The 14,243-nt window shown below is 47.4% G+C and overlaps 1 protein-coding gene across 1 annotated transcript in view; it reads right to left on the reverse strand.

Moving 5' to 3' along the window:
- UBASH3B (ubiquitin associated and SH3 domain containing B) overlaps positions 1–14,243 on the reverse strand; it is a 131,816-nt gene that overhangs the window by 20,787 nt on the left and 96,786 nt on the right. The window contains exons 2-5 of the mRNA XM_069468806.1: positions 8,349–8,406; positions 7,463–7,649; positions 5,630–5,828; positions 2,040–2,209 (exon numbers count right to left, since the gene is read on the reverse strand). Of these exons, the coding sequence (XP_069324907.1) occupies positions 2,040–2,209; positions 5,630–5,828; positions 7,463–7,649; positions 8,349–8,406 (614 nt within the window). The remainder of the gene's footprint in view (positions 1–2,039; positions 2,210–5,629; positions 5,829–7,462; positions 7,650–8,348; positions 8,407–14,243) is intronic.

The following is a 14,243-nucleotide window of genomic DNA, read 5'->3' on the forward strand; positions in this document are numbered from 1 at the left end:
AAGGCGATGGAGCCAGAATTTGAAGCTGAGCGTGCTAGACTCCAAAATTTATGCTCTTTGTATAACCCTGTCCTTCTTCTGGATTTCTATTGCTTGGCCTATGAAACTGGCTTGGCCCAGTGTAATCACTAACATGGGAGAGTCAATGTCAAGTACACCGAGGCATTTGCAAGTCCAAATCCAGTGAGACTCTATATAGCAGAGGGATGAGAACTTGAAGTTTTCCTAAGCATCACTGTGCCTTGCTGAATGTCCTTGCCTACAACCACTTTCCTTCTCTGGATATCTGTCCCCTCATTGGAACAGTCCCTCAAAACTGCCTCCTGGGGACACAGGGAAGAAGGCAGGCAAGAAGAGGCTTCCATATGCAGAAGGGCTCAGGTGAGACCAAAAGACCTCATGGGGAGAGGTCTAGTCCAAAGGGGCCAAGGAGAGCTTTATCAGAAGGAGCTGTAATAAATGAGCTTTTACAAATAAAAGATAAAAGAGGCCAAGTTATTTTTAGAAAATTATTCGTGTGGGCGCTTGCTGCCTCTTCCCTTCCCTGCCAATTGAGCAGAATGTGGGTCAGGCAGAAAAGCAATTACCCTTCGAGTTAACTGGAGGGCACTGTTGATTAGAGGATATTCCTTGTAAAATTCCACTGCCACCTTCCTTCTCGTAGAAAGGTGACTTCTCAGAGGCCATCTGTATGCAACCCTTGACTTTCCTTTTTCTTTGCCATCAGAAGGAGTCCAGCCAGCCACACCTCCCTTGTTATCTTTAGGACTCATCCTAAGTGATTCCAGGAGATGTCAGAATTCTTAAGTTAGAGCAGGCCCAGACTGCTTAATGCATTTTTACAGAAACCTACATCAAATGATGCAAAAGGAGGACATGACATTCCCATCAGCAGACTGAGACAAGGCTGCATGTCCTTGACACTCACAGGGCACAATGCTTGGCCCTGAACCTTTGATTCACGGGTCGGCTCTTCCTCACACTTTCAAAATAATGGTGAGGTTGTCTGTTCCTAACCTTGAGGTTCTAACTATTTTTCATGTTTAAAAAAATCCTAAAAGCCTAAAAGAGATGTTAACAAGCTATGTATACTAACAAAAACATCAGTTCTTTTGCTGTTGAAAACAGCAGATGTAAGTATTGCTTAATAAATGTAGTTAAGCTGGAAGGCAATTTTTTTTTTTAATCAAACTGTGTGGTCTTTTTTTAGACGTGTTACCATCTTTATTGATGAAAATACCTGGGCTCTGGCTTTAGCTCGGGTCTTAAATTGCTATTTAGCTTTGTACCAGCCACTTGATCTCTTTGTGTCTCAGCTTTTCCTTCAGGACAAAAAGGACAGCCGTACTCTTCTGAGACAGCACATGCTTGTCTGGGAAGCAATGCTGATTCCCTCAAAAGAAGGATGCTAGGATCGCACCAGTCTTTCTGCCTGCGCTAGGATTCATTTGTTCCACTCGGCTTCCACTGCAAATTGCACAAACTCTCACAACGTTGGCCTGAGCTTCCTTTTCATGTGTGTCTGTCCTCTCCGCCCTGCTGCACTCAAAGCTCCTTGAGGACAGGACCACATTTTAAAATTCTAGTATGTTCCACGATACCTTGTGTGGCACACACACTCAGCAAGTATCTGTCTTTGCAGGGTTTTTTTTTTTTTGTATTTATGTGTTCTTCAACTCACCTGAGGTCAGGATGATGTCTTCTACTAACTCCAGGAATTTATATAACATTAAAAAATGCTTTCAATATATTTTCTATCTATTCCCCCATTTTATTTCTTTATCACTCCCGTAAGGTTGGCAGGGCAGACAGAACCGTGGGGATATCACCCAGATGAACCACTTGGGAGCCAGAGAGGAGGGATGCATGCTGAAAGCCCCCCTGCATGTCAGGCAGAGGCTGGACAAAATCCTGGGCCACCTGACTCAGTGGCTTGTTCCATTTGTTCCCTTTGGTGGCCATTTCCCTGCAGCAGCGAGCTGCTGATTCTGGTCATATCCCCGGACCTGGTAGCATCAGGAAGTACAGTGAGACATTACCTCATGGTTAGCGAATCGGATATCCCGAGAAAATATAGTCGCCACCCAGTCACACCCTAGCTTGACGTCAATGTTCTGGGCTAGTTTCTCTAGGGTGGGTAGGTGGCTGGCTTGGAAGTGGTAAGCCAGGGTCACGTGCAGCTGCTTCTTATGAGGTTCCACGTGTACTTCTGGAAAAAAGGAAGAAGAAGGTCAGTTACTAGAAGGTGGTAATCATAGCGATGGTGGAGACTCACGGAAGAACATAGAAAGGAGCCCTGATAAATTCTGTTTCCCAGACAACAAAGAAGATAGTCCCTTGGTTAGACAAAAGCAGTTTCTCCCCCTCACAGCAGCAGAACACAGTGGCAGGGGGAAGAGATTCTGCATCAGCCCATCATTCAAGAGACAAAGAGCCACGCACATGCAGATGGCTCTTCTGCAGCAGCTCTGGGTCGGCCGAGCACTCTCCTTTTGGCCGACTCCCCCTCAGCCCTCCAGTTGATTACTGCCAGCCCCACCATTCACATGAGGACCCGAGGCCTAAAGGGATAAAATAATTTATGTCAAAATACAAAGTGCATTTTGTAACTGTGTGACTCCCAAGGCTATACCGTCTTCATTTTGGAATCAAGTCTTTTAGCTTCTGGCTGAAGCTGATGGAGAAATGAGAGAGGAAAGATGGAGATTTTCAAAGTTGAAAGCAGGGTTTCTCAACAGCATTGTGGGTTGAATAACTATTTGCTGGGGGCATGGGGAGCTGTCATGTGCATTACAGGGTGTTTAGCAACATCCTTGGCCTTGACCCACTAGAGGCCAGTAGCACCCTCCAAGTTGTGAAATTGACTTCGATGTTGCCGCATATCCCTGGGGAGCAAAATTGCCCTTGGTTGAGAAGCACTGGCTTCAAGTATATAGACTGTTACTCTATGATACCTCAAAAAACAAAATAAAACAAACCTACCTACATAAGGGCATGACTTTTATTTCTCTTTTGTACTTTCAATGAGGGAGAATCATCTGCTGCCCAAGCTAGAATAATAAAGAAGATGCAACTAGAAGAAATTAGGGGCCTGGCGTGGTGGCTCACGCCTGTAATCCTAGCACTCTGGGAGGCTGAGGTGGGAGGACTGCTTGAGCCCAGCAGTTTGAGGTTGCTGTGAGCTAGGCTGACACAATGGCACTCTAGCCCAGGCAACAGAGTGAACTCTGTCTCAAAAAAAAAAAAAAAAAAAAAAGAAAAGAAAAGAAAGAAATAAATAAATTAGGGAATTTGGGAAATGAAGGGGCTTGGGCAAGTCATGCAGAGAAATGAGTGGCCAAGATAGAACTAGAAGTTGGACCTTTTGGTTTTAAGTGCTTTTTCTGTTATATTGCATTGCATTTCTTGGGTGTAAGCTCCATGAGATAAGATGTTCGTCTCTTGTTCAGTGTATTCCCCCCTCACCATATTGGGTAGGTTTTCAGTACCTGTTACATGAATGAATGCACATGGATGAATCTCTTAAGTCACCCAGAGTGGAGGACGACACTAACTGTATTTGCTGAAAGTATCTGAGTCTGCCAGCAACTCTAGAATACCAAGGCATAAGTTCTAGGGCAAAGACAGGGTGGCTTGCTTTCCACGCTAGATTACAAAGAGCCGGACCAGCTACGCTGGGCAGGGTCACCTAGTTCTCCAGATCACCACCAGGGGGCCACACTAGGGCAGAGAAAGGAAGCCGGCAGAGTTCCTAGTGACAGCAGAATCTTAGACAGGGACTGGTCTTATCACCTTCCCACGTGGAAAGCTGGGGCCTCGACTTGTCACTCAGTGAACACTCTAAATATCTGCTGCAGTCCTGGCTGAGACCCACTTTTCTCCTTTGCGAGGGATTTGGGTTTTGTGGCTATGGCATTAGTTTTGGTTCTTGTGGGGATTTAGTGGTTCTGACAATAACTACTGTGGGATGAAGAAAAAGCCATTTCCTTGAGACGGAGGGATAAGAACAGGAAATAACTCGCCTCTCCGTTATGCTATTTCTTTGAAATATTAAGCTCCTGTGAAATGTCAGGCTCCACCGAAGTCAGAAACCCAAGACTAGACCCCGGGGGAGAAGAGGAGCTTGGGGGGAGTCGAGGGAGGCTCCCCTCCCAAGGGACAGAAATGGCTCCCAGGCCTGGGGGTCCCTCTGAGAGCAGAGACCTCACTGTGCCCCTGCAGTGATGCTGAGCCCTGCTCACACTGTCCCCAGAGTCTGAAGCCCTCGTGGGGACTTCTCTGGCACAGAGGAACACTGAGCAAAGGGCCTGAGCTAGTGATGACAATGGCAGGTGAGGTGTAGGCTAAGGAGCAAATTGAGTGGCTTTGCTCAGGCCTTTCCCCTCCCTGGCCTGCCATGAAATGTGGGGTGGGCAAGCTCTGGGTGCCCCCCAGCTTTGCATTCAACACTCGGCTTTAGGTGTGCAGCTTGCACCCTCCACCCTGCTCAGGGCAGCCTCCCCGCTGTCCGCAGCTCACAGCCCCCCATTCCTGCCTGTGCTCCTGCGCCTGCCCACCTGGAAGGCCCCCCCCCCCCATTCTCCTGATCAACATCTTCCCAGGGCAAGTTTTCTTCCTTCTATGAAGATCAAACCACTCCACCTGTGATGGACTCTCTCTTCTCAGAGCTATTACACAGGGCCTGAACTGGGTTTCTCAACTGTGCCTCTGGTCAAGAGAAGCCACTTCTCACTCTCTTCTCTGTTGCATTCTTCATGGATAAACACATAGTAGGTGCCTAGTAAGTACCTGCTGATTGTGAATTCATTCTGGAGTGAGCCAGCAGAGGCTCCCTCCCCTGCTGGGTTGTCTGTTTGTCCCCGTGTAAAAGGCTCTCTTTGAGCTAAGTGAGCTTGTCTGCGCCTGCAGTCAGACAGCTTTGCAAACTTCTCCCTCGTGTCCCCTCCACGTTCCTCCTGCCTCGGGCATCCCTTTAAGCTAATTCCTTTGATGGGAAATCTCAGTTGGCTTGAACTGAGAGCTCCGTGAAAAGGACATCTTGTAGGGGTTGCATTTTTGGACAGACTTTTGAGGCTTAGGGGCCCATCTAACGGGTTTCAGAAAGTTGAAGGGCGTTGACTCAGCGGATTTTATGATAATTTAATACAAAGTAGTTCTACTCTTCCTTCTGTCCTATGCTGCCCCCTGAGAAAAGCTTGGAGGAGGGGTCCTCACGAAGTGAACAGTAAGAGCCAGATAGACACCCGCACGGGTGGGAGTTCTGGAGGAAGAAAGGAAGGCTCCTTAATTCTGAACTGGGGGTGGGAGGGGGTGGCGCTGTAGAGGATCACATTCTAGCTCAAAGCGGACAGTCAATGCACCCTGCCGTTTGGATGTGTCGGGAGCAAGCCTAACATAGGGAGTGAGCCCCGGACGCCTCTCCAGAGGTTAGCAGAACCATAGTTGAATATTTTTACAAGGGAGCTAAGAGGTGTGGGGTGCTGCAGTGTCCTTTGTCACATGTGCCATTCCTCAGGGCCCTCCACCTCGTGACTCCATCCTGCTCCTCTACAAACATCTATCCATTTCCCTTCCCAGCTCTTTTTGATTCCCAGAGCCCAGGGCTGGCTCGGTGGCCGTGTCTGCTCACCGGTTTTGGATGCAGCCTCCGCAGCAAAGTCAGCGGCAAACTTCTTGAGGACCTCGGCGCTATCTTCCTTCACGAAGAGGCCGATGAAGTTGGAGGAGGTATACAGCTCCAGGGGCAGCGGGGCTGAAAACTTACATTTCCAGCGACTGACGGTGGTCTGCAGGGCTTCCCCCAGGGCGTCCACCTTGCTGTCCTCGCACTGGCGGAGGGGGGGGAAAACCAGCAGGCTTCACTCAGAGACAAGGAGAAGTGGACGTCTGCTGCTACTCAGCACTGGCAGCCCCGCCCCAGAGACTGGAGGCTGATAACGCAGTCATTTAACTATCACTCCTGTCCGTGCAGAGGGAGAACCGCAGACTCGCAATTATTCGGACACAGACTATTTAATTGATAAATTAAACTGGGGAACGCAAGACCTCTTCTCTCATTTCCTTGCTCTTAAGTGGCCCCTGTGAACACACCCACAGTGCAGTAGGACTGGCCAAGCAGAAAGCAGGGCTGGTGGGATTGGGGAGATGTTGATCAAAGGACACAAAATTGCAGTGAGGAGGGATAAGTTCAGGAGTGCTGCTGTACAATATGGTGACTATAGTTAATAATCGTGCAGTGTATACGTGAAAATTACTGAGACAGTAAACTTTAAGTATTCTCACCACAAGTAAATATGTGAGCCAATGCATATATAATTAGCTTAGTTTAGCACTCCACAATGTATACATATAGTAAACTATCATGTTGTACACTGTGAATATATAATGTTTATTTCTCAATTGAAACAAAAGTTCTTGCTCATGAGAAGAAAAAAAAAAAAGGAAGAACGTGATAAGAAAGAGAGAATACAGCATCCCAGGATGAATTGGGTGTTTTCTCCTGTTTTGTATCATCTGTACTGTTTCTAGTCCTCTTAGATGATCAAAAGTTGACTGTACTTCCACCCTCAGGATAGTTGGGAAGAATGAGTCTCGGAGAGCTGTGACATCATCCTCCTACCTTCCTGAGAGCACTGGAAGAAAGAATGTCTCTAAAACCCTGAAGGCTTTAGAGAAAGCGCCCGGGATGACTAAGAGGAAATGATAATCACTTTAATTTTCAGAGTGAATGGTAAAAGAGAAGGTGTTAGGAACATATTTTTATCTAAGGGGGGGGTAATATACATCTGGAGAAACTAAAGCAAAATATATTTTTTAAAAATTGTCTTAAAGTGCTACCATTCTGCTTTGTCTTGAATATATGTGGATAAATCAACTCTCCTCCATCACGACGGAGAGCTAAAGTAGATGAAATGTGTTCACATTTATTATAGTGAGGGGGATTTAATTTGGTCGTTAAGCTTTCTGACAGCCGGGATTACAGACTAGCTAACTATGGCAGGTAAAATGTATCTTTGCTTTCTCTAGAAAGAGCTAGTGAAGAAAACAAAAAGTATGGATTGTGTCACAAGGCTAAAACAGCTTTCCCTGTCTATAGACTTCACTTCTCGTTCCTCACTCTCTCCTAGTCTCTGCTCTTGTCTTGCCAGTGGACAAGGATGAAGCTACATCAGTGGATCTATTCCCGCTGCCAGACCAGCGTGCCACTCACAGAGGGTCCCAGGGGAGCACTCGGTCATCCCAATGCTACATCAGACCCGGGGTGCTCCTGGGCCTCAGCAGATGTGAAGGAGGAGGAGTTGGGGCAAGACCCTCGCCATGGACCACACTGATCCCCTGAAGGTCCACCCAGCTCTAGGCACCCACAGCTGTTTCTGCCATCTTCCTGGGTGGCTCCGCTTTTTATACGGGGCTGGTGGGACACAGAAGCCAGGCTCCCTGGGGTGGGGGAGGTGCAGCTCACCATAAAGAACTGGCAGAGGGTGATGTGGGGGAAGATGTTGTGCGCCTTGTTCTTCCCGCAGATCTGCTTCGACTGCTGCCAGAAGTCGGAGAGCTTCTGTGCTAAGGGGCCGGTGGGGCGGAGGTAGAGGACGTACTCCCGGGGCAGGGGGTCATCCAGGAAGGGGTCACCGACATGGGAGAATAACCTGTAAGACAGGAGGGAGCCTGAGGAGAATGATGGGAGGGCAGGAAGAACTGAAAGAGACGGACCCACCCTCCACGAACTTCGCACCCGGGCGCTGCACAGGGAAGGGTTTCCATTCATGCTTTAAAACCTACTCCTTGAAGCTCACACTTCATCACTAACTCTCAGATGCATCAACTTCTGTTCTCCTGCTTGTCATAGAGCCTCCGCATCCCACAACGCCTTAAAAAAAAAATCCCAAAACTGCTCTCCAGGAAGCATTCTCAGATCAACTCCAAAGCCTTTCCCAACCCAGTAGTACGGCTGCAACCCAGCCTGCCCTTCAGTTCAGTCAGAGTGTTGCCTTGTGGGATCTGCCCTGGGCAGTGAGATCCCGGAAGGGAAGTAGGATATTTTTCTAATTGGATTTGCCCAGCATCTACACCCCTAAAGTGAATCTTAAAATGATTGGAGGGGGCAGATATTGGGAGAAGGGCCCTATTTTGGAAGTACTTTGAATTTTTCTAATCAGTGCCAAGGAGAAACACACCCTGGGGCCAGGGCAGGGGAGGCCATTGACTTGATAAATGGGCTTGTCACACCGTCTTCTGGCTCATGTCCCCCCCGGAAGGGTCCATTAGAGGAAGACTGCACAGCCCCACTCATCCACAGACACTCAGAGTTAATTATATGCTATTTTCTCAATTTATTTATTTCATACCAACCAGTCACATGCTGCCTGAACACTTCTTCCTCCTGTGGATGCCAAGGCTTTTTGTCTGGAAGAAGAAATCAAATTTCTATTGTTAGTATTTTTAGCCTCCTCTCAGCTTTTCTCACTGCAGTGGCAGCGTTGAGCGTGAAGGAGGCAACATCAAAGCCCGTGTTCCACTCACGCCTTTGCGGTGTGGGGGAGACACCTGCAGCAGGTTTTTCCCCACGGGTCATATCAAGGCATATGGAAGTCAGGACTTGTAATTAATTTCCATGTGATTAGCATTGGATTTGCATGCAGCCTGACAGCCCAAGCAAGTCTATTTTCAGCAGTTTCCACATTAGCGTTTTATTTTTGCTTCTCTAAAAGGTTGTCGTGTCTTAGTTTTTCCTCCTTCCTCTTCACCCACTCATTCTTACTGACCCAGATCCCTGACAGAGCAGATTCTTGTTGCAGCCCCTTGGCAGAATGGGTTAGAAGTGGTGCTGATGGTTATTAGGACACGGGACTGAATGCCCACAACGACAATTGGTTTGGTTCAATTCATTGCCTCCTTCTACCCACTTCCAGCCACCACCAACAACATCCCCAGTCTGGACCCATCATCTCCAACTATTTTATAGATACCTTTGGGGACAAGCAGCACTGGGTAAAAGAGAATGGCCAGAGCAGCGCAGCTCTCGTTCCCACTTCTGGACAAACAACTCAAAGCCCTACTAATAATGACTCGATAGCCACAGGATGCTCATAGCAGCAGGCTCCTGTGCACAAGCTTACAAGTCGAGTTCTTCTGAAATTATACAGACAGGTCTCCAAGAGCCACATAGTTCTGGGTTGGTATCCAGCTTTGCTAGTCATCCACCCTTTCATTCATTCACGCATTCATGCTTTACATTTATTCAGGAAATAGCTACTGACTCTCAACTACTTTGTCAGCACTGTGCTAGGCTCTAGGAGTACAATAATGAATAAGACGTATATGGTCCCTGCCCTGAAGGAGTTTTCAGTGAAAATATTAATTATACAGGTAATTATTTAATTACATTGGTGTTAACGTGCAATGGAGGGAAAGCACAGGGAACGACAAGAACATAGGCAGGGAGACCTAAGCTGGTGTCAGGGTCAGGGAAGGCTGCACTGAGGATGCGACATTTCAAGGGAGACCTGAGAGATGGATGTAGACACATCTGGCTGGGGTGGGTGGGAGATGTGTGAGGGTCGTGGAGGTAGAAGACACCTAGTACATCTACTCTGTAGAGAGGTGTCAAGATTAAATAAACTAGTGTACGTAAAGAACCTTGGACAGTGCCTGACACATTGTAGGTGATTAATAGGTAATCATTCTTGTCCCTTTATACTCTATTGATTCATAGTCCTTGGGAGGCAGAAGAGATGAGAGGGAATCCGAGTTAAACTGACAATCTTTTCCCAATTGGCTGCTGAACCCTCCTTCCTTGTCCTACCCCTCTATGGAGTAATTGGAACAGCCAATGCGGTGAGACTCGCTGGGTCAGCTTGGAAGGGACCTCGGAGATCATCTGTGAGTCCAACTTCTTCATTTCTTACAAGGCAAAACCCAGGTGGAAAGAAGCGAAGAAACGCGCGCAAAGCAGCCTGGCTAAGGGGATGGCTGAGTGAAGGCCAGACTCCAGGTCAGACTCCAAGGCCAGGCTCTATCGCTCTGCTCCATAGCACAAAGATAAGTTAAAGACCTTTCTGTCCCCCCATGAAAACATGAGCACGGATACCAAATGATCAGGATAAAGCGAGCTGCACAGCTAATGAGAGCAGCATTGTAAGAGACATCTTACCGTAAGATGAAGTTATGGAGAAGCAAGACAGACCCCTCTGATGCCCCCCGAACAGAAGCTGGTGCAGAAAAGGCTAGAAGTGCAGAGCCCCACGCATGCCCATCCTCACACCTTGACAAGGTACCTAACTGCTGGCTCGTCTGCTTCCTCACAGCTCACCAGACAATCAGAGAACACACGTCTCACTTTTTTCCATACAGAAGTCATGTACTCACAAAAGAATGCAAATCATGATGTTTCAGAGGCTAGAATCTCTGAGGGAGTAAATTCACTAAAAAAGGACCCATTGTTTCAAAAACAATTGGGAAAAGGAAAACTCATTTATGGTACCAGACAATGTGCTATTTATATAAAGGATCCAATTTCTTTTTTCTACACCCTTCCTCCAATGAAATATATCTGACTGAAATTTAATTTATTTCTTCCAAAGCACCAGGAGTATCCTCTGGAAATGAAAGATCTAATTAAGTTATGGTCTCCGTAACTCAAAAGACAAGTTTTAGAAAGGGTTCAAAGAAAAAAATTGAAAAAGATAATTAGAGGTTTGGGTGATAAGACTATGATGCAAGGTTAAGGAAATTCAAATTCTTCATTTTGGAGAACACCTAGTCAGAGAGGTCCTCAGTTTTGTGGAAGATTATTGTATCTGATGCACCTTCTTTGGTAAGGATTAGCCAAAATAAAACAAAGTTTGGCTACAGCACAAAGGGCTCAAGTTAGCTACCAGGAAGAACTTTCTGGCAGTAATGTGCTTTAAAGTTTTTTTGTTTTGAAAATTTCTGGAAACTATTTATCTGAAATCGCGGTGTGCAATTCCCTTGGCAGTTTGCAGGAGGAGCAAGGTCATATTTTCCTTAGGGTCATGAGTCATGGGCAAACCCTGCTACCCTTTCACCCACTGGTAGGCTGGCACTGATTTTGGTTGAGTCTGTTCCCAGAACTCTGCCCACAGAACAGACTGAACATGGGCGCAGGAGAACACTTCACTCTGCTGAAGAAATCCTGTTGCCATAGAGCACCCACCTCCATGGTCCATCCACTGGGGCCAACGCCAAGGGCAAGTGGGAGTGTGTGGGGTGGACCCTAAACCCCAGACCGTGCCTGAACATCTGCCACCCTCAGAGCAACTCAGAAGTTGGCAGAGGGTTCACGTGAGAGACTGCCTGAGACCCTGCGCAGATAAAGGAGGAGTATCCCTTTAAACTAAAATGCCAGTAACCCAGCCATGGGATTGTAGCAACAAATTATAGCAATTAGTGATTTAAATGGGAACTTCTAGGTTAGAATCAGTGGAATATGTGAGTTGTTGAAGTTCTATCATATGTGAACACAAATTTGTCTTCTGATCCTGGTTCTCTAACCTTCCCAATTATGTCTAGGGTTCATTTGTTGCAGAATATGAAAAAAAAAAATGATGCAAACTCTCATGTCTACTAAGGATGGGGAAGAACTGCACAAATAAGACAAACACAATGGCCAATCAAAAAATCAGGCCGCAGCTGTGAGGAAATTAGCCAAAAGGGGAGGAAACTGCAGCCCCCACTGATGGCCTCGTTCCACTCCCTCTGGGATTCCTCCCACTATGCAGAAATGTCCATTGATTTTTGGATTCAGGGTTGGTCTGGCCCCAGGGTCACAGAGACACCCTCGTGCCTTTGAAGGAGATCTGGAAAGGAAAAATTGCTTTCGGGGTAGCTTGCCTGAGACAAAGCATTCCTCCTTTCTTCCTTCCCTCCCTCCCTTTTTCCTCCCTCTCTCTCCCACCCTTCCTTCCCTCCTCTCTCCCCTCCCTCTCCCTTCTTCTTTCCTTCCATTCTCTTTTTCATTCTCATCCTAAGGAACTCTTACCAGGAAACCAAATGAAAACCAAAAACAAAACCCAGAGTTTGTTGCGTGGAGCTTTCTGTTGGCCCCTTTCTGAGAAAACAGCCTCTGGTTCCCTTGGCTGACTCAGGCCTGACCAGGGAGATTCAGGCTGGTACCATTTCCAGATCCAGTGGGATTCTCATTCCCTCTCAGAACCATAGATCTGAGCTTGACTGGCATCCAGGTTGACTTCCTCTATGGCCACCCTGCTTCTCCAGGGTTCCACTGTGTCTCTAACCTGCCTGTTATTTCAGTTTCTCTCAGTTGTAGGCCAGCCAGACCCTGCAGTATTGCTGGTGTCCAAAGAGGAGAAGAACATGATCCTTGCCTGAGAGAGTTCACAGCCCTAGAGAAAGAAACAGACACACAAGCAGCTTATCACCACGCAATACGTTAAGGGCCATGACAGGGATGTGCAGTTTGTCAAGGGAGTCCAGAATAGGGGATCTAATGCAGTACGGGACAATTTCTAAGCCTGAGGTTCTCAAATTGTACACCAAGCTACTCTAGGTCAAGACATTTCCTGGATGGGTAAAGATACCTCCTGAATGAGAATGCAAGAGTAGAAATGAGTTTGGGCTGGGGGATGATAGTGGGCAAAGAGTTTAGTTATTGCTTCAGGCTAATAGCTAGACCAAGTATCATTAACAGACACAGGTCGTGTTGTTTGGCACTGTGTGTTTTGTTAGCTTGACTGTGCTTCCTTGTCTCTTTCTGTTTTATAATCCAGACATTTCTTTTCGGCCACCCATTGAGTTTCTACTTCCTGTCTAAGAAATACCTTCTGCTCCCAACTCACTCAATACTGAGGTCAATAAATACTCAAGACATCCCTGACTCAAGTGGATAGGTTAGCCCAGACCCCCGGTTCTCCAGAGTGGCTCATCATGTGCCTTCAAAGGGGAGTTCCCCTATTTTATTGCCACGTGACAAAACTCAAATATCTGACACCTGCGGTAAAAAACAAGAGGCAGTAAAAAACAAGAAGCAATATATATGCCAATGGAAATGGAAATATATTCCCTCAGAATGGTAAGACCTTGATTCAATTAAGTAGAATACTAATTTGTTGAACTTTCCAGTTACTTGAAGTTTGTATTGTGCTTAGATTTAAAAATAATTACTATCAAAGATTATTAGAAATCTGGACTGCTGTGGGGAAGGGGCTGGGGGCGTGAGTGTGTGGTGAGGGACTGGAGGCATGACCCAGTCCAAAGGCAGGTAAAATATACCCATGCAGGTGCATGCCAGAGCCAGGTAAAAATGTCCCGTTACTATATCCCACTTTATGTCACCTATGCTGCTTCTCCTAAGTGACAACTAGGTCTGTATCCATGGCAGAATAGGATTGGCAGGTCATGATAGCTCTTGACCCAAGAGGCCACGATCTCACTAGGAGATGCTTCTCTCTCCACTCAACTCTGCTGAGAAGGACCCTGGATATCCATGGCAGCTACACGGCCCTCTACCTTCCCTTCTCCCTTTAACCACCGGAGACGGGGAGCCAGTGGTGCACCCCCTCACCGTGCACCAGTCACGCTGGGTGGGTAACACAGGAGTCTTCAGACCCCGGATTAGGCCTTGCCTGCTACAGTTTTCAGCTGATCAGGAAATGATGCTGAGAGTGGTCACAGGCAACGTGTAGGAGTGAGGCTACCTTCCATGAAGCTGTGTGAAGGGAGGGTGAAGACACTAAAGCCACAGTCACAGCCCAGGAGCAGCCTGGGTACCAGGTCCAGGACTTACACACAACATGAATTTTCAGGTATGAAGGCTGCCAAATGACTTATGCCTTGGAGATGGCGTCTAAACATGAAAAATACAGTGACTCGGTGGGCTCAGTGCAAGTGATCCATACCAGGCGGTGGTTGCCAAAGGGGTTAATTAATTATCAACCACTTCTAGTCTGCTAACCTTCGTCTTCCCTGAGGTGGAACTCACCCCCACGAAAGAGTTGCCACTCCTCTTCTGAAGTACCTGCGGAGTCCCGTAATCAAGGGGTCTGCGCAAGCAGCCCGACCAACTTTCTCCTCCCCTTCACCTTGTAAATGGCTTGCATGAGCTGGGATCCTTGTCTCGGTTCAAAGCAGGAGCTCCACTTGTCTGTCGAAGCACTGAGCCCGGAGCCCCAGGGAGTCCCAGCTGACCGCCTCCCTGCCAGCTCTTCCCTAGGACCCCAGGGAGAAGTGGCCAGTGCGCCCCTCCTTGGGTGTGATCATGGAGA

This window comes from Eulemur rufifrons, chromosome 6 (assembly GCF_041146395.1).
Source record: "Eulemur rufifrons isolate Redbay chromosome 6, OSU_ERuf_1, whole genome shotgun sequence".
NCBI classification, from domain to species: domain Eukaryota; kingdom Metazoa; phylum Chordata; class Mammalia; order Primates; family Lemuridae; genus Eulemur; species Eulemur rufifrons.